Raw genomic sequence first — 24,682 nt, 5'->3', positions numbered from 1 at the left:
GATGGGCCAAATCATCTAATTTTGCTCAAATATATTGGAAGTGGAGAACTAATTATGGACAGATCACAGTATATTGACGAGGAATTGTTTTAGGATTACATTCACTATTTTGCCCCACGTTTTTGGTTATTTTTAAACAAAGTTAGAACACGTATTACAGCAATTTTTGTGCAACATCAAACATTCATAGTGCTGTCAAATACAAGGTTTGTTTATTGCTGTACATTGGTATATTTCTTAGACATGCATATTACTTTAATGCTTTCCTAAATTTTCTTTGCAGGTCAGCTGTCCAGATGCTTACATTGAGAGGTTTAATGCCGCACTCAGCCAATACATGGGAGCTCTACAGAGCATTGTGCCTCTATTCATTTACATGGTGAGTACCTGTGCGTCTAGACTTTTGACATTAAATATATAATGGTAATAGATTGTGTTTATTATATAACTCTAGAATCATATTGTACTGTCTTCTATCCAGATATTTAATTAATTAAAAGGTTATTTATACAATGATACAATTTATTTGTTGTCATTTGAACCTCATTGAGGTTCAAACGAAATTTGGTTTCTGCAGTCATACACACAAGAAAAAGAACCAAGACACAACACAATTTACACAAACATCCATCACAGTGAATCTCCTCCTCACTGTGATGGAAGGCAAAGTCTTATCTCTCCCCTGCACTCCTCATTCTACTCCCGATTGCAGAGTCAAAGCCCCCGGCGGGCGATGGTAAGTCCCGCGGCCATTAAAGCCGCGCCGGGCGATGCAAGGCCGCGCTCCGGGTCTTGGTGTTGGAGCCCCCGGCAGGCTGTAGCAAGTCCCGCGGCCATTTAAAGCCGCGCCGGGCGATGTAAGGCCCTGCTCCAGGTAATTTTCAACCCCGCAACTCGGGCGGGAGAAGTCGCCGTTGCGGAAGCCCCGAAAAGCGGTCTCCCACCAGGGACCCGCGGGCTCCCGGTGTTATTGTCCACCTGCGGCTGGAGCCTCCGAATCTCCGGGGTCGGGCCGCAGCAGCGCGCCACCACAGCTCTCCACGCTCTGAACTCGGCCAGCTCCGCGATGGTAAGTAAGTCCGCAGGCTCCGCGACTGGAGCCCCAGGTCGTTCCGGTTGGAGGCCGCCCATGGTGCTAGGCCCCAACGACAACGGAGACCCGACAGAGAAAAGGCCGGGTTATCCGTACAGGGGAAAATATTTTAAAAGTTTACCCACCCACCCCCCGCCCCCCCACATACACACCCAGTTTAAAAAATAAAAACACTATAAACTACATTCAAACGAGACAAAAAAAAAGACAGACAGACAGACTGCAGAGGCCACTGAGAGTCGCACCGCCCACCCAATGCTAATGTCCCACTAAGTTAATCAGTTGCAGACTCCAGAACTCCCAAATGCCAGCTTAATTCTGCTTGAACAATTTGGATTTATCTGCTCTTTTTGAGCTTGGTGGGAAATAATGCTGAAAGCAGACTTGATATTTTTTTTTAAAGCATTATTAATGCCTTTAGTTTTTCTTCAGATACCTGTTCTTGTGCCTGTAATGTTACTTTCATATAGCTGCGAGTGACAGTGTAGTGTTAGCTTGCTAATAACAAGGCAGTTTAATCAAGTGAAATATCAACTCGTGACTTTCAGAATAGAAAAGCTTCACCAGAAATCTAAGAATCTGCATTCTCCCACTGAATGACATTTTCTTTCAAACATGTAACTGGCGCGTCTTGAATTGAACATTAATTACGGTAAATGGCATTGCTAGTCTTGTCAGGCAAGTATAAACTGTTCCATTCAGCATTATAATTTTGGCAGAGTCTCTGTCATTTTTTGTGAAACTGGAGAAGTGTTAAGCTGCTCCTAGAAATCTGCTTCATACAATGTTTTTTAATCTACACTAACTCGGCAAAAGTACAGCAAGTAATTAGAATGAAAATTGAATGATCTTTATTCCAAATGTGGTGGAGTGTAAATTTACTACAGCTTTTGAAAGCTGCTGGAGTATTGTTGCAGTTTTGGACAACTCTTTTGGGTAGGGTAGCAATGTTACAACATTTTGAGATTTAAAAAAATCAAGGCTGCAATTTATCCCATCAGATAATGCACAAAAATAAGTAATTTGACACCTAATTCACTTTCATATCTTCAGTATTAAAAAAGTTATGGCCATTTTCATACTTGGAAATTAGCATCTTGTTCCCCATTGATTTTCCATTGACAACACAAAAGCCGTGATCGGGGACAGTGAAATGGCTATAACTTTATAATAACATTTTCAGTTATTATAGATTGAAGCATTCTGAAACAAATATGAAACAATCTTACTTGGATGACCGGAAATTAAAGCATATAATTAGCCAGTTACCCAATTGTAGCTAATAATAATAATAATAACTTTATTTAAAGAGCACTTTAAAACAACAACAGTTGCAACAAAGTGCTGTACATGACTGATCATGGACAAGAAATTATTACATGACAATACAATCATTAAACGAAAGAATAAAAACAATAAAAATTAAAAACATTAAAAGCACTAAAAACAGGAGCAAAGTCTCAAGCAGTGTCAAAAGCCAAGGAATATAAATGTGTTTTAATACTGGTTTTGAAGATGGACAGTGAGGGGGCCTGTCTGATGTGCAACGGCAGGGTGTTCCAGAGTGCCGGAGCAGCAGCAGAGAAGGCTCTATCCCCTCTGAGCTTCCGCTTAGACCTCGGTACCTCCAGGAGCAGCTTAATTCCAAACTTCAATTACTAGATCTAAACATCTAACCATTTCTTAAGAAAAGATTAACATTTTTAAATAGCCTAAGTGTCCAAATAACATTCACAAAGAATTCACAATAAAACATGATTTTAAAATCTCATTTACATTAATTTATAAGCCAAATGGAAGGAATTTAGTGTTCAATTGCTGCAAAATTAATGGCCATTTAAATCGGCTTTCGAGTGGGATCCTGTGGAACTCTGTGGAACGTGCTGGTTTGGAATGTTCCCATTGCGGTAGATTTGTACCCCATATGCCCAGAAAAATACTGCGGGATTTAATGGGGCTACTCGCAACATAAAACTTTGTATAAAGGGATCTTAAGAAGCCCTTTTTAATGTAAAAATAAACAACCTACCTTCCGTTGTCCCCTGTATGAGATCCGTTCCGTTGTCGGCGGTCGCGGGTTTAGAGGATAATTTTTAACCTACTATAACAATTAAATTAACCAATTAAGTTTAAAAATAGCTCCAGCGAATGAACCTCCCAGCGATTTTTCATCAGCAACTAAGTAGGCTGAACAACCTCGATTTGAATAGCCTAGGGAAAATCGCGTTTTAAACCCGCCCCCCTCTCAACGGCGCCAAAATCACGCACACGGGCTGGGACAGATCTGCAGCCCTGCTGAAGGTAGGTTTCGCAACATACCTAGGTATGGTATGCTTGACGGTGTCGATATTGAAGATTCGTTCTGAAGATTTCTAGAAAGGAGGTGTTATCATATGAGGAAGCATTGAGTAGATGTGGTTTACACTCATTAGAGTTTGGAAGACGAGAGGTGTTTCATTTGTGACTTGAGAGTCGGTGACTGACCAGGTAGGATGCATAGATACGGTGAGACTGACCTTGAATAAGGAAACAAATTCAATTCTGAGATGAGAGTTTGTGTCTGAGCATTGTACCTCTTTAGAATTCTCTATCCCAGAGAATTATTGAGGCTTATTATGGATGTTCAGGGCTGAAAGAGATGTCATAAGGAATAGGAGTAGAATTAGGCCATTTGGCCCATCAACCCTACTCATGGCTGATCTATCTCCCCCAATCCAATTCTCCTGCCTTCTCCCCATTACCTCTGACACCAATACTAATCAAGAATCTATCTCTGCTTTCAAAATATCCACTGACTTGGCTTCCACAGCCTTCTGTGGCAAATAATTCCACAGATTCCCCACCCTATGACAAAAAAATGTTTCTCATCTCCTTCCTAAAAGAACGTCCTTTAATTGTGAGGTTATGACCTCTAGTCCAAGACTTCCACCAGTGGAACCATCAGCTCCTCATCCACTCTATCCAAGCTTTTAACCATTCTGTATGTTCCAAAGAGGCCCCCCCCCCTCATTCTACTAAACTCCAGCGAGTATAGGCCCAGTGCCGACAAACGCTCATCATAGGTTAACCTACTCTTTCCTGGGATCATTCTTGTAAACCTCCTCTGGATCCTCTACAGAGCCAGCATATCCTTCCACAGATATAGTGCCCAAAATTGCTCACAATATTCCAAAAGCGGCCTTATCAGCGCCTTATAGAGCCTCAACATACATACCTGTTTTTGTATACAACCCCTCTAGAAATAAATGCTAGCATTGAGTTTGCTTTCTTTACTACCGATTTGACGCACATTAACTTTTTGAGAATCGTGCACCAGCACTCCCAAGTTCCTTTGCATCTCTGATTTCTGGGTTCTCATCCCATTTAGAAAATAGTTTATGCCTTTATTCCTACTACCAAAATGCATGACACCAAACTTTGCCACACTATATTCCATCTGCCACTTCTCTGCCCATTCTCCCAACCTGTCCAAGTCCTTCTGCAGAGTCCCTGATTTCGCAACACTACCTGCCCCTCCAATTATATTTGTATCATCTGCAAATTTTGCCCCAAAGCCTTTAATCCCCTCGTCCAAATCATTAATATATAAGGTGAGTAGCGGCCCCAGCACTGGTCATTGTGGCACTGCACTACTCTACTCACCGGCAGCCAACCAGAAAAAGCCCCCTTTATTGTCACTCTTTGTCTTCTGCCATCCAGCCAACTTGCTATTCATGCTAGTATCTGCTCTTTGATACCACGGGCTCTTATTTTCATTAGCAGCCTAATGTGTGGCACCTTATCAAAGGCTTTCTGAAAATTTAAATGAGCAACATCTACTGACTCTCCTTTGTCTGCCCTGCTATTTACTTCTTCAAAGAATTTCAACAAATTTGTCAAGCAAGACCTGCCCTTCACAAAGCCATGCTGACTTTGGCCTATTTTATCGTGAACTTCTAAGTACTCCGTAACATCCTTTATAATGAACTCTAAAATCTTGCCAACCACCGGTCAAACTAACCGGCCTATAGTTCCCGCTATTTTGCTTTGCTCCCTTCTTGTGCAGCGGGGTAATATTGGCAATTTTCCAATCATCTGGGACCTCTCCTGTAGTGATTCTTGAAATATCACTGACAATGCCTCCATAATCACCAAAGTCACCTCTTTTAGAACCCTAAGGTGCAGTCCATCTGGTCCAGGTGACTTATCCACCTTCAGCCCTTTCAGATTCCCAAACACCTCCCTGGTAATAACCACTCCACTAACTTCCACCCCCTGACTCTTCTGAATTTCAGGCACGTTGCTGGTGTCTTCCACTGTGAAGATTCGTGCAAAAAAGTTATTCAACTCTGCCATTTCTTTATTCCCCATTATCACTTCTCCTGCATCATTCTCCAGCAGTCCAACGTCCACACTCGCCTCTTTCTTGCTCTTTATATAACTGAAGAAACTCTTGCTACCTTTTATATTATTGGCTAGCTTACCTTCGTATTTCATCTTTTCTCCGTATTGTCTTTTTAATTACTCTCTGTTCTTTAAAAGCTTCCCAATCCTCTAGCTTCCCACTAATCTTTACTATGTTATATGCCTTCTCTTTTAGTTTTATACTGTCCTTGACTTCCTTTGTCAGCCACAATCGCCTCTTTCTTCCTCTTTGGAATTAAAAGATCCTGCATCTTCCGGTTTATTCCCAGAAATTCCTGCCATTGCTGTTCTACCGTCATCCCTGCTAGGGTCCCTTCCAAGTCAACTTTGGCAGTTCATGCCTCTGTCGTCCCCTTTGCCCAGCTGCAATACCGACACATCGCAATTCACCTTCTCCCTCTCAAATTGCAGATTAAAACTTATATTGTGGTTGCTACGTCCTAATGGTTCCTTTACCTCGAGTTCTCTAATCAAATCCAGTTCATTGCATGACACTAAATCCAAAATTCCCTTCTCCCAGGTAGGCTCCACTACAAGCTTCTCTAAGAATCCATCACGGAGGCACTCTACAAATTCCCCTTCTTGGGGTCCAGTACCAAAGTGATTTTCCCATGATCACTGTAGCATTGCCTTTTTTACATACCAATTTTATTTCCTGATGTAACTTGTACCCTATATCTGGCTACTGTTTGGGGGGGGCTTGTAAATAACTCCTATTGGGGTCTTTTCACTCGTATAATTTCTCAGCTCTATCTGCAATGACTCTACATCTGCTGATCCTATGTCACCCCGCACTAAGGACTGAATTTCATTCCTAATCAACTGAGCTACTCTACCTCCTCTGCCCACCTTCGTGTCATTCCGATATGACGTAAAACCCTGAATATTTAGTTCCCAGCTCCAATCCTATTGCAGCCATGTCTCTTTAATTTTCATACCATCATACCTACCCATCTCTAACTGTGTTACAAGCTCATCCTCTTTGTTTCTTATACTACGCGTATTCAAATACAACACCTTTAATTTGGTATTCGCCTCCCTTCGCACACACGTGCCGATTTCACCCAACCTTACTCTCTTACCCCTTGAACTTTCCGTCCCATTAATTTGGGAGACCTGTAACATTTCCTGCACTCTTTCCCTTTAACACTCTTATACTTCCAATTTCCAACCCCCCCCCCCCCCCCCCCCCCACTATTTCGTTTAAAGCTCTTTCTACACCCCTATTTATACGGTTCCAATCTGGTTCCAGTCTGGCAGGTAGAAGAATTGTTGGTTATGGGAAAGGAGTGCTAAGATGCTGTTGAAGCTGCTGATTGGATCAATCACAATCATATTGAATGGTAGAGGTCCTTCACAGGGAAATGTCTAATTTCCATTTTTGTATCCTTTGAAAGTGTAAACTAAATAGCTTCAGTTTTTATCAATATTCTTGCTTTTACCCAAAATGTGATTATAATTGAAACATCATTCTTCATTTACATAGTATAATTTTTGTCTCATCTCTATTTTGTCCCATCTCCTATTCTTCCCCACCCCCCCAAGAAATTACTACAAAAGGTAGATGAGCTATTTCTCACATTTGCTAACTACATTCATGCCATGCATGCTGCAATACAGTATACAAACAAGTAAATCCAAGTCACAATGGACTGTGGGTTCTTGTACCCGCTTTGATAGTTGACTGATGTTGATTTTTATCTCGGCAATCAGTTTTCCGCGAGTAAAACTTGGTTGGCATAGTTCTTTTGAACTCTTAGTGCAGTGGTAGTGGGGTCGCCATGTAGTTATAGGTAGTCGAGGTAGCCGTCGGCAGTCTCCTTTGCTGACAGGGCATTTTAATTGGCTCATTGGGGGGAAAAAGAAACGTATGCACGAGTTTTCAGAAACAAGGAAAACGGACCGTTAATGTTAAATTCAAACCGCGGAGGCATATGGAGTTGTGCAGGGCTGGCCCCGATAGGCGGGCCGACTGAATTTGGACGTCACATGGCGTCGGGCGGTGACTACATCACGCAATGGCACGCCGGGCGGTGATGTCGTCACGCAACGCCGCTTGCTAGGCTATTCCGTCAAGTCGCTGCGAAGGACGTCAAGACGATGCATACGACGTCAAGACGCTGCGTACGCCCGTTGAGGCACTGTGTACGGCCTCAATGTGGCTGCGTGCCGACAGGCTGTGTGTGTGTGTGTTTATTAATCCCAGGAGGGAATGTGTGTGTATATCGCACACACATGAATATACACTGTTTTGTTTTCTCGTTTATAACATTGTTTATAACATTGTTTACAGAGTACTATGTTTACATTTTCTGATGTGCTGCTGCAAGTAAGGATTTCATTGTTCTAACTGGAACGTGGAAGAATAGAAATTTGATTCTTGACTTGCGTGGCTAATGTGTGGGATAGAACTAGTGTACAGGTGGTCGGCGTGGACTCGGTGGGCCGAAGGGCCTGTTTCCGCGCTCTTTCTTTAAATTAAACTAAAAACACTAAAACCAGAGGGAGTCTAAAGAAGGGTCTCTACCTGAAACGTCACCCAATTAGAGATGCTGGCTGCTCCATGGAGTTCCCCCGCACAATTAAAGCATGGAATAATCTTCACCCTACCATAGTTGCCCAACCAGACGCAACTAAATTTAAGGTAGACAATGTTGGAGAAACTCAGCGGGTGAGGCAACATCTATGGAGCGAAGGAAATGGTGACGTTTTGGGTCGAGACCCTTCTTCAGACTGATGTGGGGCTGGGGGCAGGAAGAAGAAAGGAAGAGGCGTAGTCAGTAGGCTGTGGGAGAGCTGGGAAGGGAAAGATGGCGAAAGCAGGGACTACCTGATATTGGAGAAGTCAATGTTCATACCGCTGGGGTGTAAATTGCCCAAGCGAAATATGAGTTGCTGCTCCTCCAATTTACGGTGGGCCTCACTCTGGCCCTGGAGGAGGCCCAGGACAGAAAGGTCAGATTCGGAATGGGAGGGGGAGTTAAAGTGCTGAGCCACCGGGAGATCAGGTTGGTTATTGCGGACCGAGCGGAGGTATTGGGTGAAACGATCGCCAAGCTTACGCTTGGTCTCACCGATGTAGAGCAGCGGATGCAATAGATGAAGTTGGAGGAGGTGCAGGTGAACCTCTGCCGCACCTGGAAAGACTGCTTGGGTCCTTGGATGGAGTCGAGGGGGGAAGGTAAAGCGACAAGTGTAGCATTTCCTGCGGTTGCAAGGGAAAGTGCCAGGAGAGGGGGTGGTTTAGAAATATAGAAAATAGGTTCAGGAGTAGGCCATTCGGCCCTTCGAGCCTGCACCGCCTTTCAGTATGATCATGGCTGATCATCCAACTCAGTATCCTGTACCTGCCTTCTCGCCATACCCCCTGATCCCTTTATCCACAAGGACACTCACTAGAGTATAGAAAAATGTGGGGGGGGGGACGTTGATCCATACAGAATGGTGAAAGGCTTGGATAGAGTGGATGTGGAGAGGATGTTTCCACTAGTGGGAGAGGCTAGGACTAGAGGTCATAGCTTCAGAATTAAAGGACATTGTTTTAGGAAGGAGATGAGGAGGAATTTCTTTAGTCAGGATGGTGAATCTGTGGAATTATTTGCCACAGAAGGCTATGAAGGTCAAGTCAATGGATATATTTAAAGCAGAGATTAGTATGGGTGTCAGGTTATGGGAAGAAGGCAGGAGAATGGGATTAGGAGGGAGAAATAGATCGGCTATGATTGAATGGCGGAGTAGACTTGATGGGCCGAATGGCCTAATTCTGTTCCGATCACTTAAGAATCTTATGATAATTGCATCATTGTGCTGGGCTCATATTTGGAGAGTTGTGCACAATTTTGAATTCTGAAGAATCCAGTGCTAGTGTAATTCTTGGATGAGGAAAGGTTAAATAAATTTACCCTATGTTTTCTGGTGTTTGGAGGACCAAGAGATTATCTTGTTTAAGCAAGTTTGTAGGCTAGATCTTTAGAACGTTTCCTTTAGAGCCAAAGGGAGAAATCACAAGTTAACATGATATTATTCTGACTGAGATGAGGAGGCTTTGCTTTTGAAGAGTATCTCTTCAGAATTCTGAACCCCCAGTGGATTGCAGATGCTGATCTGTGAAGTGTGTTCAAGACTGAAATTGATTTTTTAAATTTTTAAATAATCTAGTGTTGTGGGAATCGGGAAGGTAAATCGTCCAGATCAATCATAATCTTATTCAGTAACAAAAGACGACTGTTTTTAAGGTGTTTTGTAGGTTGAGGGGAAAATTAGAGTATACATGGGCAGGACAAGGGTTGGCGCTTGTAAATGGCAGGAATAACGGACAATTAGTAGTTCTTTTCCCGTTTTTATTAATACATCTCTGTTCTAGCTCCATTGAAAGCCATGGAATGCCTTACAAATTTTAGAAATTATCTAGACGTTATTTTATCGGAACTTAGTCTAAACGCTGTTGGATTAAGGATTCAGCAGAACAAGCTTGCCATTGTGGCTTGGGTTATCTGCCAACAACTAGGGTAGACTGCTTTGAAACTAACTAAGCTTGGATTGTAACAATAGATTTCACTTAACATCACAGTCCAATATCAACACAGCCACGATTCAAAGAGAAAAGCCTTCTCCTGTGCAGAATGTGTTCTTATAATTTGGAGCAATATTGTTAATTTCTCTTTATTACCAGATCATTGTCTATGGAGAGATATATTTTTGGAATGATGCAGCATGACCACTGGTTTGCAGTTGTACCAATTTAAGTCTTTAAGACAAATGTGTTTGCTCCTTCGCAAAAGGTTATTGTGACTTATTGTTGAATATCATATTTGCAACGGGAACAACTTGCCTAATTCCAGTGAATATTTCAGTGCAAGTTTCATTTCATGAGGTGACAGTTTGACCTTTTTGTACATTTAATTTGCTTATGAGTTCCTCTTTACTTTCCACCCTCACCAAACCGATGCCATCCTGATTTAGTCTGACATTACAGAATCCAAATACCATGGTGGTTAGGCAATCATTTACAAGCTCCAGTGAGCTCTTCAGTTTGCAAGGGTCAGAAGAAATAATACTTAGTGACTAATTCAGATTGTTTGCAATTAATTTGAATGGTGGAATTGTCATATGCAGTTTGTTTTTAAATCAGTTGATCTATACCTTTGCTCAAATGTAATGCATTTTAAAGCTAAAGATGTCCATTCTCCTGCACAAAAAAAATAAAATTAAAAGTGAAATGTTCTACAAAATAGAGCAGTAATTATGATAATCCATTAGCACATGTGCATGTTATAAGCCAGATTTTTGGAATCTGAGATATTTGAGAACAGGATTGCTGGAATTGCATTTTCCACATAGTTGAGCTACATTAGCAGATTAGTAAGGCTCCCCACCTTATTTAACACAAATATTTACTGCAGAGTAATTGGAAGGAAGGAAATGTTTAATTCTCTGTAAATAAGTAACTTTACTTCGAGGATAACTTGAAATCACTATATTACAATTGTATCAAAAAGTCTCTTGAAGTTAAATGTAAACATCTTTCTCTTCACTGCTGTTTTAAAAGTCTGGTTTGTGGAATAAGATTAATGTGATTTAAAGATTAAGTTCCAGTCTAGTTGAACTTGCAGAACTAGACAGCCTTTGCTAATAAGCACAGCAATGTAAATTATTGTACAAAAAAATGATTTTTAAGTAATATTTAAAAAATATTTTGGTTAATTTTATTCTTGCTGTTCAAATCGGGTAAGATTTAGTAGAATAGCAGAACAGTGTTAAACATACAATGCCTAAAGACTGAATTATTCACCAGAATTCTAATGACACATATTCTAATAAGTTAGTATGGCCAAAATGTGTGGATGTTAATTCTAAGTAGGTATTGGTGACATATGGTTTTGATTTTAGACTAACATCTGGGAAAGTAGGTTCAAATTTCACATCTACACAAGTAAAATAATTTTCATTGTGTGTTAACCATTTGCATCCGATTTGTTTTGATTTGTACCATTTGAAAAAGATTTGCCATCCTTTTCTATCGGTAGCAACCTAAACACCAGTGTAGATTTAGGAAGTTCCAGTCTAGTTGAACTTGCAATGTAAGGATAAAAGACACAATGCTGGATTAATCAGTGGGTCAGGCAGCATTTCTGAAGAACATGGATAGGCAATGCTTCGGGTCACGGCCCTTTATCAGACTGTTGGTGGTGCAAGGGAGGTGGGGAAGATGGTGAGAAGAGAGGCAGGACAAAGCCTGCGACAGAAGGATTGAAGGGTTGTGAATTATGAAGCTAGAGGAAGGAAAGTAGGTGGAAGGGGAGAGGGAGGGGTAAAAGTAAGTGAGAGAAGGGGGGGGGATGGGTGAGAAATAGGAATACTTTATTGTCACATGTGACTAGGCACAGTGAGATTATTTACTTGCATACACAATGTGAACAAATAGCAGCCACCCACGGTGCTGACAAAGTTACAGAGCACGCCGGATCCCCTTTTTGTCCCCCCACCCCCCTCCATCTACCCGGCCATTCGGGAGGCAGCGAGACCGCGGCGCCTGGATAAAGGCCTCTGGGCCACGTTCCCAGTTCATAGCCGCGGCCCTTCAGGAAGCTTTCTGGACGTGCGGCCCGTCAGGAACTATCTTGGAAGAATTGATAGAGATTCTAGAATCTGAATGGGAAACGTGCTATGAATGGGAAACTATGAAATGTTCACATTTGGCTCAGTGCAACTTCCAAAGAACACAAGATAACATGAAGATGTGTGAAAATCTTACTGATTTCTTCTCTTACACTCCGGTTCAACAGAGGTGTAGAGAGGCCACCAAAGGATTTTATTTAGCAATGGAGAGACGCAACAATTCATTTACTGTTCTTTCCACACAACACAAGAACATAGGAGCAATACTCGCCCATCAAGACTTTCCCACCATTTAAAGTCCTCATGGCTGATTGATGCTAGCCTCGGCTCCTCTTCTGTGCCAGTTCCCCATTCCCTCCATTCTTTAATCTTTCAAATGTTTGGTAGCTACCTTTTAAAAACAAAAAAAAAAAACCTTGTTTAAGAAAGAACTGCAGTTGCTGAAAAAAATGAAGGTAGACAAAAATGCTGGAGACACTCAGCGGATGAGGCAGCATCTATGGAGAGAAGGAATAGGTGACGTTTCGGGTCGAGACCCTTCTTCAGACTGATGTCACGGGCGGGAAACAGAAAGGAAGAGGCGTGGAGAGTAGGCTTGTGGGAGAGCTGGGGATGGGAAGGAAGGAGAAAGCAAGGACTATCTCAAATTAGAGAAGTCAATGTTCATACCGTTGGGGTGTAAACTACCCAAGCGAAATATGAGGCGTTTTTCCTCAAATTTGCACTAGGCCTCACTCTGGCAATGGAGGAGGCCCAGGACAGAAAGGCCAGTTTTGGACTGGGAGGGGGAGTTGCATTGCTGAGACACCGGGAGATCAGGTTGGTTAGTGCGAACTGAGCGGAGGTGTTGGGCGAAGCGATCGTCAAGCCTGCGCTTGTTCTTGCCGATGTAAGGAAGTTGACACCTGGAAGAGTGGATTCAGTAGATGAGGTTGGACGAGGTGCAGGTGAACCTCTCCCTCTCCTGGAAAGACTGCTTGGGTCCTTGGATGGAGTCGAGGTGGGGGGGGTAAAGCGACAAGTGTAGCTTTTCCTGCGTTTGCAAGGAAAAGTACCTGGGGAGGGGGTGGTTTCGCCGTCTCCCAACGGGATCCCACCACTGGCCACATCTTTCCATCTCCTCCCCTTTCTGCTTTCCGTGGAGACCATTCCCTCCGTAACTCCCTGGTAAATTTGTCCCTTCCCACCTAAACCACTCCCTCCCCCCCCCCGGCACTTTCCCTTGCACCCGCAGGAAATGCTACACGTGTCACTTTACCTCCCACCTCGACTCCATCCAAGGACCCAAGCAGTCTTTCCAGGTGAGGCAGAGGTTTACCTGCACCTCCTCCAACCTCATCTACTAATTGAGGTTACTCCTGTGTCAGCGCGAGTAACCACAATTGGTCCCTTGATCGCACTATCCATCTGCTGTCCTGTTATCCATCGCCGACTGACCTGCTCCGTTCTATGATCTTTGCTCTCGAGCTAGTGCCCTCACTGTCCGGTCTACATTGAAAGACACAGACCGGGCAGTGCATGCTATGCAGTGTCACCCAGCACAACATCTGAGGCCATATCCTGCTCCTGGCGGCAGTCGGAATTTAAGGAATGGCGGCCGCTCGCAGCCACTTGAGCTACTTCCCTCCCCAGCCACAATGCGATGGTTCCACATACGGAGCGCCGCGGCAGCAGTGAATGAGCTGCTGGCATGATCCCCGACCCCCTCCTTCTCAAAGCTCCGGTGTGCTCCCGTTTACCCCTCCCCCTCCTCCCCATCTCTCCACCTGCTGTCACCCTCCCCCCCACCCCATTCAGTTATTCAGAATGGAGGAGATCTGGAAGCCTTGGGCAAATTGAGTTGTTACTTTCTTTATTTTTATTTTTATTTTTTTGAGCGTGGGAAATTCTATGTCCCGCCAGCCTTTTTTCAAAATTTACCACCTCAAAATGGGAGTGTGTCTTCGACACAGGTGCGTCTTCATTGCTGGGAAATACGGTAATCAGCTCTCAGCCAATGGTCCAGTCTTTTCATCCAACGTTCTTTTGGCGAGGCAGGGTAGTGGAGATGAAACCGCATTGGAACATTCAACATTTGTTCTGCATCATACATACCTGATGTATTGGGTCAAATATAACAAAAGAAGCCACACACTAAGTATTTACTGTACACATACAAAACCTATCATTTATTTATTTGCCTCTGTACTCCATAATTTGAGATTTGTAATAGGAAAAATCACATGTGGTTAAAGTGCACATTGTTAGATTTTATTAAAGGTTATTTTTATACATTTTGGTTTCACCATGTGGAAATTGCAGTTGCGTTTATACATAGTCCCCCCCCCCCGTTTCAGGGCACCATAATGGTTGGGACACATGGCTTCACAGGTGTTTGTAATTGCTCAGGTGTGTTTAATTGCCTATTTAATTTCAGCACCTAGTCTGTCCTCCAGTCTTTCCATCACCTTTGGAAACTTTTATTGCTTTTTATCCACATGAAGACCAAAGTTGTGCCAATGAAAGTCAAAGAAGCCATTATGAGACTGAGAAACAAGAATAAAACTGTTCGAGACATCAGCCAAATCTTAGGCTTCCAAAATCAACTGTTTGGAACATCATTAAGAAGAAAGAGCAGTGGCAAGCTTACTAATGCCAAGGAAGACCTCCACAGCTGATGACAGAAGAATTCTCTCTATAATTAAAGAACCCCCCCTCCCAATCCACTGTCCGACAGATCAGAAACACTCTTCAGGGATTTGTCAATGACTACTGTCTGCAGAAGACTTAATGAATAGAAAATACAGAGGCTACACTGCAAGATGTAAACCACTGGTTAGCTGCAAAAATAGGAGGCCAGGTTACAGTTTGCCAAGAAGTACTTAAAAGAGCAACCACAGTTTTGGAAAAAAGGTCTTGTGGACAGATGAGATTAACATATCAGAGTGATTGCAAGAGCAAAGTATGGAGGAGGGAAGGAACTGCCCAAGATCCAAAGCATTCCACCTCATCTCTGAAACACGTGGTGGGGGTGTTATGCCCTGGGCATGTATGGCTGCTCAACGTACTGGCTCACTTATCTTCATTGATGATACAACTGCTGATGCTTGTAGCATAATGAATTCTGAAGTGTCTAGACACATTCTATCTCTTCAAGTTCAAACAAATGTCTCAAAACTCTTCAGCCGGCAGTTCATTCTACAGCAAGACAATGATCCCAAACATACTGCTAAAGCAACAAAGGAGTTTTTCAAAGCTAAAAAAGGGTGAATTCTTGAGTGGCCAAGTCAATCACCTGATCTGAACCCATTTGAGCATGCCATTTATATGCTGAAGAGAAAACTGAAAGGGACTCATCCCCAAAACAAGCATAAGCTAAAGATGGCTGCTGTACAGGCCTGGCAGAGCATCACCGAAGAAGACACCCAGCAACTGGGATGTCCATGAGTCGTAGACTTCAAGCAGTCATTGCATGCAAAGGATATGCAATAAAATACTAAACATGACTACTTTCATTGACATGACATTGCATCTCAAACGTTATGGTGCCCTGAAATGGGGTGGACTGTGTATAAATACTGTTGTAATTTCTACATGGTGAAACCAAAATGTATAAAAATGGCCTTTAATAAAATCTGATAATGTGCATATGATTTTTTTTCCCTCTATTACAAATCTCAAATTGTGGAGTACAGAGGCAGATAAATACATGATGGGTCTTTAGGGGGGGGGGGGGGGGGGGGGGTGCCGTGGGGGGAACAAGAGCAAAGCACCTGCTTAACTGTGAAGGTCATCACAGTAATATTGACCAGGCTGATATTCATGGGTGGCAGCATGGACTGGGATTAAGTAATGGAGCAGTCAAAATGAGGGAATACCTGCTTGATCTAGCTGAAATAAAGCAGAATAATGCCTAGCACATGGGTCGGGGCCCAGAAAATGAGCCCCTCCCAAAATTGCTCACTTCCAACTTTAAATCCTGCTGATAACTTTTTCTCATGCTTTGCAGAACAAATTTTACATTGAAACCAAACTTAACAGAGATTTGAGAGATGACCTCATAAAATTGTTTACAGAACAGGTTGCAGAAAAGCATGTTCCCACCTTAATGCGTAAGTATTGTTGATCCTTTTTTTTTGTGCCAGAGTTAGTTTAATTATGGGACGGCTTCAGAATTAACCTTGAATACAGTGCTACTTGTGTTTCGCATCAATTTGAAATACCATCTTGAAAGGAAATATGTGCCTTTTCTAAAGCCTGGCCTTCACTATTAACATGTTATCATTTGGTTCCCTGGATGCAACTGGGAATATGTTATTTTAATATCTGCATTGACAATTTTTTTATTTTATATGTACTATGTGCGATATTTAGATTGTTACTACAAATTAATGACTTCAGCTCTTTATACTTGCTTCATTTCTTTCTTTCAGAAAAATAGTCAGATTTCATTTGGATTGGCTTTCATTTTGTTTCTTGGGTTATTATTCTAATGCAAAACCTCAGTTTATTTAATATAACTCCAGGCAGATTTTATATCCACATTTAGAGCTGGAAGGATAGCTACATATACCTTCATGATCCAAGTAGTCTAAAACGTCATAATAAGCGAAAGGAAAAATAATAGCTTCCAGGTAAATGGAAAGTCCCTGATTACTCAACGGTAGGCGATTTTCTCAATATATCTGAAAGAAAAGAGCAAAAGAGAAAGGAGATTTAACAAACAATTTAAAGTTGACCTTGAATCAGTTTTCAATTTGTGCAGGTAAACTAATTTTATACTAGAAATGTGATTTTATATTGAAAGGTTTTGCTGTGGTTTTGGACACTTTGAGATGATAATACTTTGAAGACTAATTGCATTGTAATTTTTGTAAGCTATTGGTATGTGACATTTTAGAATAGGTGAGTAAAAATCTTTAGTGTTTACACTGAGGGTTAAAAATACATTTCAGGGCTCAAAATTTGTAGTGTAAAATTTTATGTCACATTTCAAAATTTCAAAATAGAAATGCCTGCATTAGAGCATGTACAAAAGGACAAAATGTACAAAAGAACAAAATGTACAGAAGGATAGCTAGAAAATAAATGAGCTGCACAGTCTACTGAGTGGGATGTTATTGGGTGATGTTGCCAGAGTATGTATTGATATCCGAATCTTTAAATATTATCACATAAATCTAAGTGGAAAAAGTAGATTTTTTTCTAATATAATAAACATGAAATAACGCTATTATTTGATAGTACTGCGTTTTCATGCTCCAGTAAGGTTGGGTGCAAGGTAGAAGTGTTGTAGAGATAACCATTTGAATGATTGTTCTTTTCCATGGGTCTCCTGTGTGATAGTTTGACTGTAAATTAGTATTCCCTTCAAGATTAAGCACACTACAGCATTGAGTGCCGAATTTAGACTGGAATTTCAGTGTAACAATGAGGATGTATTAAATTATAATTGATCTTATTGAAACATAAGATTATTAAGGGTTTGGACATGCTAGAGGCAGGAAACATGTTCCTGATGTTGGGGGAGTCCAAAACCAGGGGCTACAATTTAAGAATAAGGGGTAAACCATTTAGAATAAAGATGAGGAAAAACATCTTCACACAGAGGGCTGTAAATCTGTGAAATTATCTGCCTCAGAAGGCAGTGGAGGCCAATTCTCTGTATGCTTTCAAGACTGAGTTAGATTGAGCTCTTAAAGATAGCGGAGTCAGGAGATATGGGGAGAAGGCAGGAACGGGTACTGATTGTGGATGATCAGCCATGATCACGAATGGCGGTTGCTGGCTCGAAGGGCTGAATTGGCCTACTACTGCACCTGGTGTCTATTGTCAATTGGATGAGATTGGCAGGTGGTGGTGGTTAATGGTTCAGAAGCCAGGTGAAGATGAGCAATAAGTTCTCATTTACAGTTCCAGATTTCACACACTTCTCAAAGAATTGTTAATCTGGAATCTGAAAAAAAATATTACGCAAAAGGTAGCTTCTGTCAAGCAAGCCCACTACCCAGCATCCTGCAGGTCCCAAGTCCTCGAGTACAGATCTAGGTCCTTGATAAATATTGTGGGGGATTGTGTCACTACCACCTTTTCGGGTGAATTCTGGTACCCTATCCTCAAGGTGAAAATATTTTTTTCTTCTACTGGTTATCTTAAACTTGTGCCTTCAAATTTGGGACCTATAGCAAAATGAAATGGACACTACCTCTTTAGTCTCCTTGTAATTGTATACACCTCCAAATGTCCAGTCTAGACAACTTCAACCTATCTAGTTTTCACACTCATCATTTTGGTGAGGTTTTGTTGGCATGCTGTATTTAAAGAATTTAAACTTCTGTTGCTTTCCTTAAGTTCCTTCAGTTCCTCCACACATCTGTATTCTCCCATTTGTGAATTCCTGTGTTGCACTTGCCCAAAAATCTAAAGATTGGAAAATTTCAATCTTTATTTAACAAGGGTTAAGCCAGGACCACTAGTATGATGAGAGCCTAACATCAGTGGTGGGAAAGTTACGGGAGGGGATTCTGAGAGTGGGATAGACCTGCATTTTGAAATGCAAGGATTGGTTAGGGATAGCTAGTATGTCTTTGTGCATGGAAAATTATCTCTTGAATTTGAATTGTTTGAAGAAGTGACTGAAGCTTGATGAAGGCAGGGCAGTGGACTTTGTAGACTTTAGCAAGGTTTTATCAAGGTCATGCATGATAGACTGGTGCAGAAGGTTAGACCAGGTAGGATCCAGGGCATTCTAGTTAATTGCAGATAAAATTGGCTTCATGGTAAGTGTCATGGATAGTAGTGGAGGATTGTTATTCAGATTGGAGGTCTGTGACTAGCAAACTGCTACTGGGATTGGTGCTCTGTCTACTGTTTTGTCTACTGGGGGGGGGGGGGGGGGGGGGGGGGGGGGGGGGGGGGGGGGGGGGGGGGGGGGGGGGGGGGGGGGGGGGGGGGGGGGGGGGGGGGGGCCCTGAGGGACAACATTTGCACATGGGGTGCTGAGTAAATGCAAAGAGCTACCAGAAGAAGCTGTACATTTGGGTTCAATGTTTAAAAGACAATGGGACAAGTATTTAAATGGAAAAGGTTTAGAGGGATATGGGCCAAAGATGAGCAAGTGGGACTAGCTCAGGTAGGCACCTTGGTCGACGTAAACAAGTTGGGCCGAAGGTTTAAGTGTTCTATGACTTTGACAATATCTTTTCTACTTTTGTTTCAGCTTTGCTAATAGAAGCTCAGTCAACTCCATTTCAGATCACTCCTTCAATCATGGCAAATATAGTTAAAGGCTTATACACACTTAGACCTGGTAAGTGCCTTCTATGTTTTTTAGGAAAAAAATATTCACGGCTAAACTGTTAGCCTCTTATCTTGTGAAATAACCTTGGGGAGCATTATTCTTAAGCTCTGAATACACCATTCTTCATAATTTTGTGCATATATTTTCCTTTATCTTGTATCCTCACAATTTCTAAAATATTTAACCATAGTCTTATATAGTGGTTGATTTATTGCTTTCTGTTCTTGAGCTTTGGTGGAATATTACAAGTTGGTCTTATCAACCAACAACACATTAGCTAATCAAAAAAGTAAATATTATTGATACCCTTAATTAGAGGTAATGTGTGGTTTTCGGACATGGATCGCAATTTAAGAGTTCTATTTTAGTTTTTATAGCTGGTAGTTTCTGGTCTGATTCAAAGCCACATGAGATTATGTATTGAGGCGACACTTTTTTTACAGCACGACTGATAACGTGGTACACAACCTCTTACTAATTCACTCCATTTGCATGCATGGATTTTACCAATTGTCTGATTGATGTTGAGTAAGATTGATTTTTTTTTTTGTGTGGGCTATAAATACGATAGTTTCTTTTTCGTGAAGGGCACAAATTAGACCTAACTGCATCTTAGTCACAAAGGCCTTAATTTTGGGGGCCGACCAAGCATACAACTGGGATGTTTGGATAAAAAAATGATATGGGTCACTTTATTGGGGCAGCTGTCGGTCAGGTTCTTGCAAAGACCAGTGTGTCCTTGAGATGGTTTCAGGATATCTAGGTAAAATTTGAGGAATTTCAAGTTGATTAGTTTTCTAACCAAATTACTTAATTAAAAAAAAAAACTATTCAAGAACTAGTATTGCTAATGATCAGCATGAAACCATGGATTATCAAAAAGAACAACTGGTTAAATCTGATCAACGTTGAAAATCTGCGCATAACTTTTCCTCCTTTACCCCCTTCCCGAAAAAGGTCAGTACGACAAGGAGATGTATTCAAGCGCTACCTCAGCTGATGAATTAGAATACTTGCACATTGAATTCCACTTGAAAAAGAGCCAAAGATGGTGAGGGCATAGGATGTGCATGGACTTAGTGAAAGGTCTTGATAGACACTTTGCCAAAGAGCATCATTACTGATCCATCCTCAACTGGATGGATTCTCGATGAGGCTTGTAACACAAACAGTGCCTCCATAATGTTTGGGCCAAAGACCCATCATTTATTTATTTGCTTCTGTACTCCACAATTTGAGATTTGTAATAGAAAAAAAAAATCACATGTGGTTAAAGTGCACGTTGTCAGATTTTATTAGAAGGTATTTTGATACATTTTGGTTTCACCATGTAGAAATGTCTGAAGAAGGGTCGCGACCCGAAATTTTGCCTATTTTCTTTGCTCCATAGATGCTGCCTCACCCGCTGAGTTTCTCCAGCATTTTTGCCTACCATATAGAAATTACAACAGTGTTTATACATAGTCCCCCCCATTTCAGGGTACCATAATGTTTGGGATACTTGGCTTCACAGATGTTTGTAATTACTCGGGTGTGTTAAATTGCCTCCTTATTAATGTAGGTATAGGAGGGCTCTCAGCACAGAGTCTTTCCTCCAGTCTTTCCATCACCTTTGGAAATTTTTATTGTTATTTATCAACATGAGGACAAAGTTGTGCCAATGAACGTCAAAGAAAGTCGGCTGGGCCCTAACCCGGGCTTCCACGTGGCGATTCGGGAGGCATCGAGACCGCGGCGCCTCGATAAAAGCCTCCGGCTGTGCTTTCTGGCAGTGCGGCCCGTCAGGAACTGTCTTAGAAGACACATCGTTTCTGGTCGTTCAAACAAATGCCTCAACTCATTGGCTGGCAGTTCATTCTACAGAAAGACATTGATCCCAAACATACTGCTTAACCAACAAAGGAGTTTTTCAAAGCTAAAAAATGGTCAATTCTTGAGTGGCCAAGTCAATCACCCGATCTGAACATAATTGAGCATGCCTTTTATATGCTGACGAGAAAACTGAAGGGGACAAGCCCCCAAAACAAGCATAAGCTAAAGATGGCTGCAGTACAGGCCTGGGAGAGCATCATCAGAGAACACCCTCAGCAACAGGTGATGCCCATGAATCTCAGACTTTAGAAACATAGAAATTTAGGTGCAGGAGTAGGCCATTCGGCCCTTCGAGCCTGCACCGCCATTCAATATGATCATGGCTGATCATCCAACTCAGTATCCAGTACCTGCCTTCTCTCCATACCCCTGATCCCCTTAGCCACAAGGGCCACATCTAACTCTTAAATATAGCCAATGAACTGGCAGTCAATGCATGCAATGGATATGCAACAAAATACTAAGCATGACTACTTTAATTTACATGACATTGCTGTGTCCCAAACATTATGCTGCCCTGAAATGGGGAGACTATGTATAAACACTGTTGTAATTTCTACATGGTGAAACCAAAATGAAAAAAAAATTAGCCTTTATTAAAATCTGACATGACCATCACATGTGATTTTTTTTTTTTTTTTTTTTTTTCCCCTATTACAAATCTCAAATTGTGGTGTACAGAGGCAAACTAATAAATGAATGGTCTTTGTCCCAAACATTATGGAGGGCACTGTATGGTAGATAAATTAATTAAAGAACTTGATCTGTTCACAAATCTCACCATCATTGTTAGATCTATTCATGTCATTATTCCTAAATGTGGCCAGCTCGTAGTTCATGTTATTTTACTTTGCTTGGTGCGTCAAATAGAATAGATTCCTCGTGTGACAACCAAATGAGGCATCTGTGGGATGCCATGAGCCATCGGCACCTGATGTGGAACATTATCTACTAACCTCAAGCTGTGGTTTATCCCTTCACCTTGCTATTGTATGATTAATTTCCCACAGGAACTTCACCAAGTATACCGATTATTTGACACCCTGATGAAATGGTGCCATTTGATTGTCTGCAATTCATTTGTAGAATGATAGCACTATATTGTGGATAGGGCTAAACAGTTTATGATTATAATATGGACAACAAGCAAAATCCAGCATCTGTGGGTGGAAAGTATGGCTCGCAACCTTTCTTCAGCCAGAAGTGCCAAGTGGATAATCTTTTGTAAAGGGTCTGCAAGTTCTGTTTCTCTTGCCACAGATGCTGCCTGACCAGCTGAGTGTTTCCGATACTTTGTTTTTATTTCATATTTCCGGCATCAGTATTTTTATTGATGGTGTATCCTGGTTGGCAGACAGGAAGTAAAGAGTAGGAGTGAACGGGTCCTTTTCAGAATGGCAGGCAGTGGCAAATGGAGTGCCGCACAGCTCGGTGTTGGGGCCGCAACTGTTTGCCATATATATATATTAATGATTTGGAAGAGGGAATTAGGAGCAAAACTAGCAGGTTTGCGGATGACATAAAGCTGGGTGGCAGTGTGAACTGTGAAGAGGATGTTAGGAGGTTACAGGGTGACCTGGACAGGTTGAGTGAGTGGGCAGATGCGTGGCAAATGCAGTATAATGTAGATAAATGTGAGGTTATCCACGTTGGCGGCAAAAACAAGGGGGCAGATTATTATCTCAATGGGGTTAGGTTAGGGTAAGGGGGAGGTGCTGCGAGACCTGGGTGTCCTTATACACCAGTCACTGAAAGTTGGTGTGCAGGTACAGCATGCAGCGAAGAAAGCTAATGGAATGTTGGCCTTCATAACAAGAGGATTTCAGTATAGGAGTAAAAAGGTTCTTCTGTATAGGGCTCTGGTGAGACCACATCTGGAGTATTGTGTACAGTTTTGGTCTCCTAATTTGAGGAAGGACATCCTTGTGATTGAGGCAGTGCAGCGCGTAGGTTCACGAGATTGATCCCTGGGATGGCGGGACTGTCATATGAGGAAAGATTGAAAAGACTAGGCTTCTAGTCACTGGAGTTTAGAAGGATGAGGGGGATGGGGTCTTATAGAAACATATACAATTATAAAGGACTGGACAAGCTAGATGCAGAAAAAATGTTCCCAATGTTGGGCGAGTCCAGAACCAGGGGCCACACTCTTAGAATAAAGGGGAGGTTATTTAAGACTGAGGTGAGAAAAAATGTTTTCACCCAGAGAGTTGTGAATTTATGGAATTCCAGTGGAGGCCAAGTCACTGGATGGATTTAAGAGAGAGTTAGATAGAGCTCTAGGGGCTAGTGGAATGAAGGGATATGGGGAGAAGGCAGGCACGGGTTATTGATTGGGGACAATCAGCCATGATCACAATGAATGGCGATGCTGGCTCGAAGGGCCGAATGGCCTCCTCCTGCACCTATTTTCTATGTCTATGTCTATCTGACTTCTAGCAGCCCTACCATCACAATTTCCTGTCCAGAGAAAATTTAGTTAAGTTTATCTGATATTAGAAATGACCAAGTTCATGATCAATACAGATTGTGGATACGAGTTACCAACTAAATTATGACTCAAACTATTTACAGAGATGTGGAGAATTTCTCAAGCTTGTCTCATTCACAGTGACTGTTGCATCACCACTCAATCAGCAAAGTGAAGGAATGTGATGTCCGCAGTGCTATTGAGCAGCACATTGATCAAACATACTCATCGTGCTCAATTTGAATTCTACCTGAACTATTTATCCCTGAAACTCGGCAGAGCCTTTGTCCACAAACAGGCAAAAGTGTAAGAGTTCCACAAGTGAGAGCGACTGCCTTTTAATATCGTGGCATCATTTGACTATTGCAATAGGGATTACTGAGAACTTTTTATTGGGCATTGGGGAGAAAACTCCTCTTGCATGAGTCTTTTTTATTCACACATGGAAAAAGCTTTTGATATTGGGTTATTGGCCATGTCTACTTCAAGAAATTTCATTGGAATCTTCTTCAAGAATGTCCTGGACGGTTATCTTAGCTGCTTCTTTCTCCGTCAAATCATGTGGGAATGTTAAATGGGGCATTATTTTAGATGCATGATCACTAGAGCCAGGATGCTTAGGCACTAAAAGTCTGTAATAGGGAGGTAAAAAGGCAAAATAAAATTTTAAAAAAGGCAGGAAAAAGGCATTTATTGACATACGGCTTAAAAAGGCATTTATTTCCACCACCAAAATATGGTTACAAATAATAATGTAAAGGTATACTACATTAAATGACCAAAGTTGCCTGGTTGCACATCATTACTAGTATTTATTTCTCATATTATCTGGTGGTAAACTATACCGTCTGTCAGACAAAATATGCTTCAGTTGTGAAAAACTTATTTCACCCCAGCTGAGGTCACTGGTGCATACCCGAAACATGCTACTGACTATATTCTTGTT

General features: G+C 41.8%; 1 protein-coding gene across 1 annotated transcript in view; it reads left to right on the top strand.

Moving 5' to 3' along the window:
* The window catches only part of cacul1 (CDK2 associated cullin domain 1), an 85,189-nt gene that overhangs the window by 34,103 nt on the left and 26,404 nt on the right, over nucleotides 1-24,682 (top strand). Inside the window, exons 5-7 of the mRNA XM_055646940.1 lie at nucleotides 284-379; nucleotides 16,104-16,206; nucleotides 19,314-19,403. Of these exons, the coding sequence (XP_055502915.1) occupies nucleotides 284-379; nucleotides 16,104-16,206; nucleotides 19,314-19,403 (289 nt within the window). The remainder of the gene's footprint in view (nucleotides 1-283; nucleotides 380-16,103; nucleotides 16,207-19,313; nucleotides 19,404-24,682) is intronic.

The sequence above is a fragment of the Leucoraja erinacea genome, chromosome 15 (genome assembly GCF_028641065.1).
Source record: "Leucoraja erinacea ecotype New England chromosome 15, Leri_hhj_1, whole genome shotgun sequence".
Classification (NCBI taxonomy): Eukaryota; Metazoa; Chordata; class Chondrichthyes; order Rajiformes; family Rajidae; genus Leucoraja; species Leucoraja erinaceus.
This window is presented reverse-complemented; position numbering and strand designations above follow the sequence as displayed.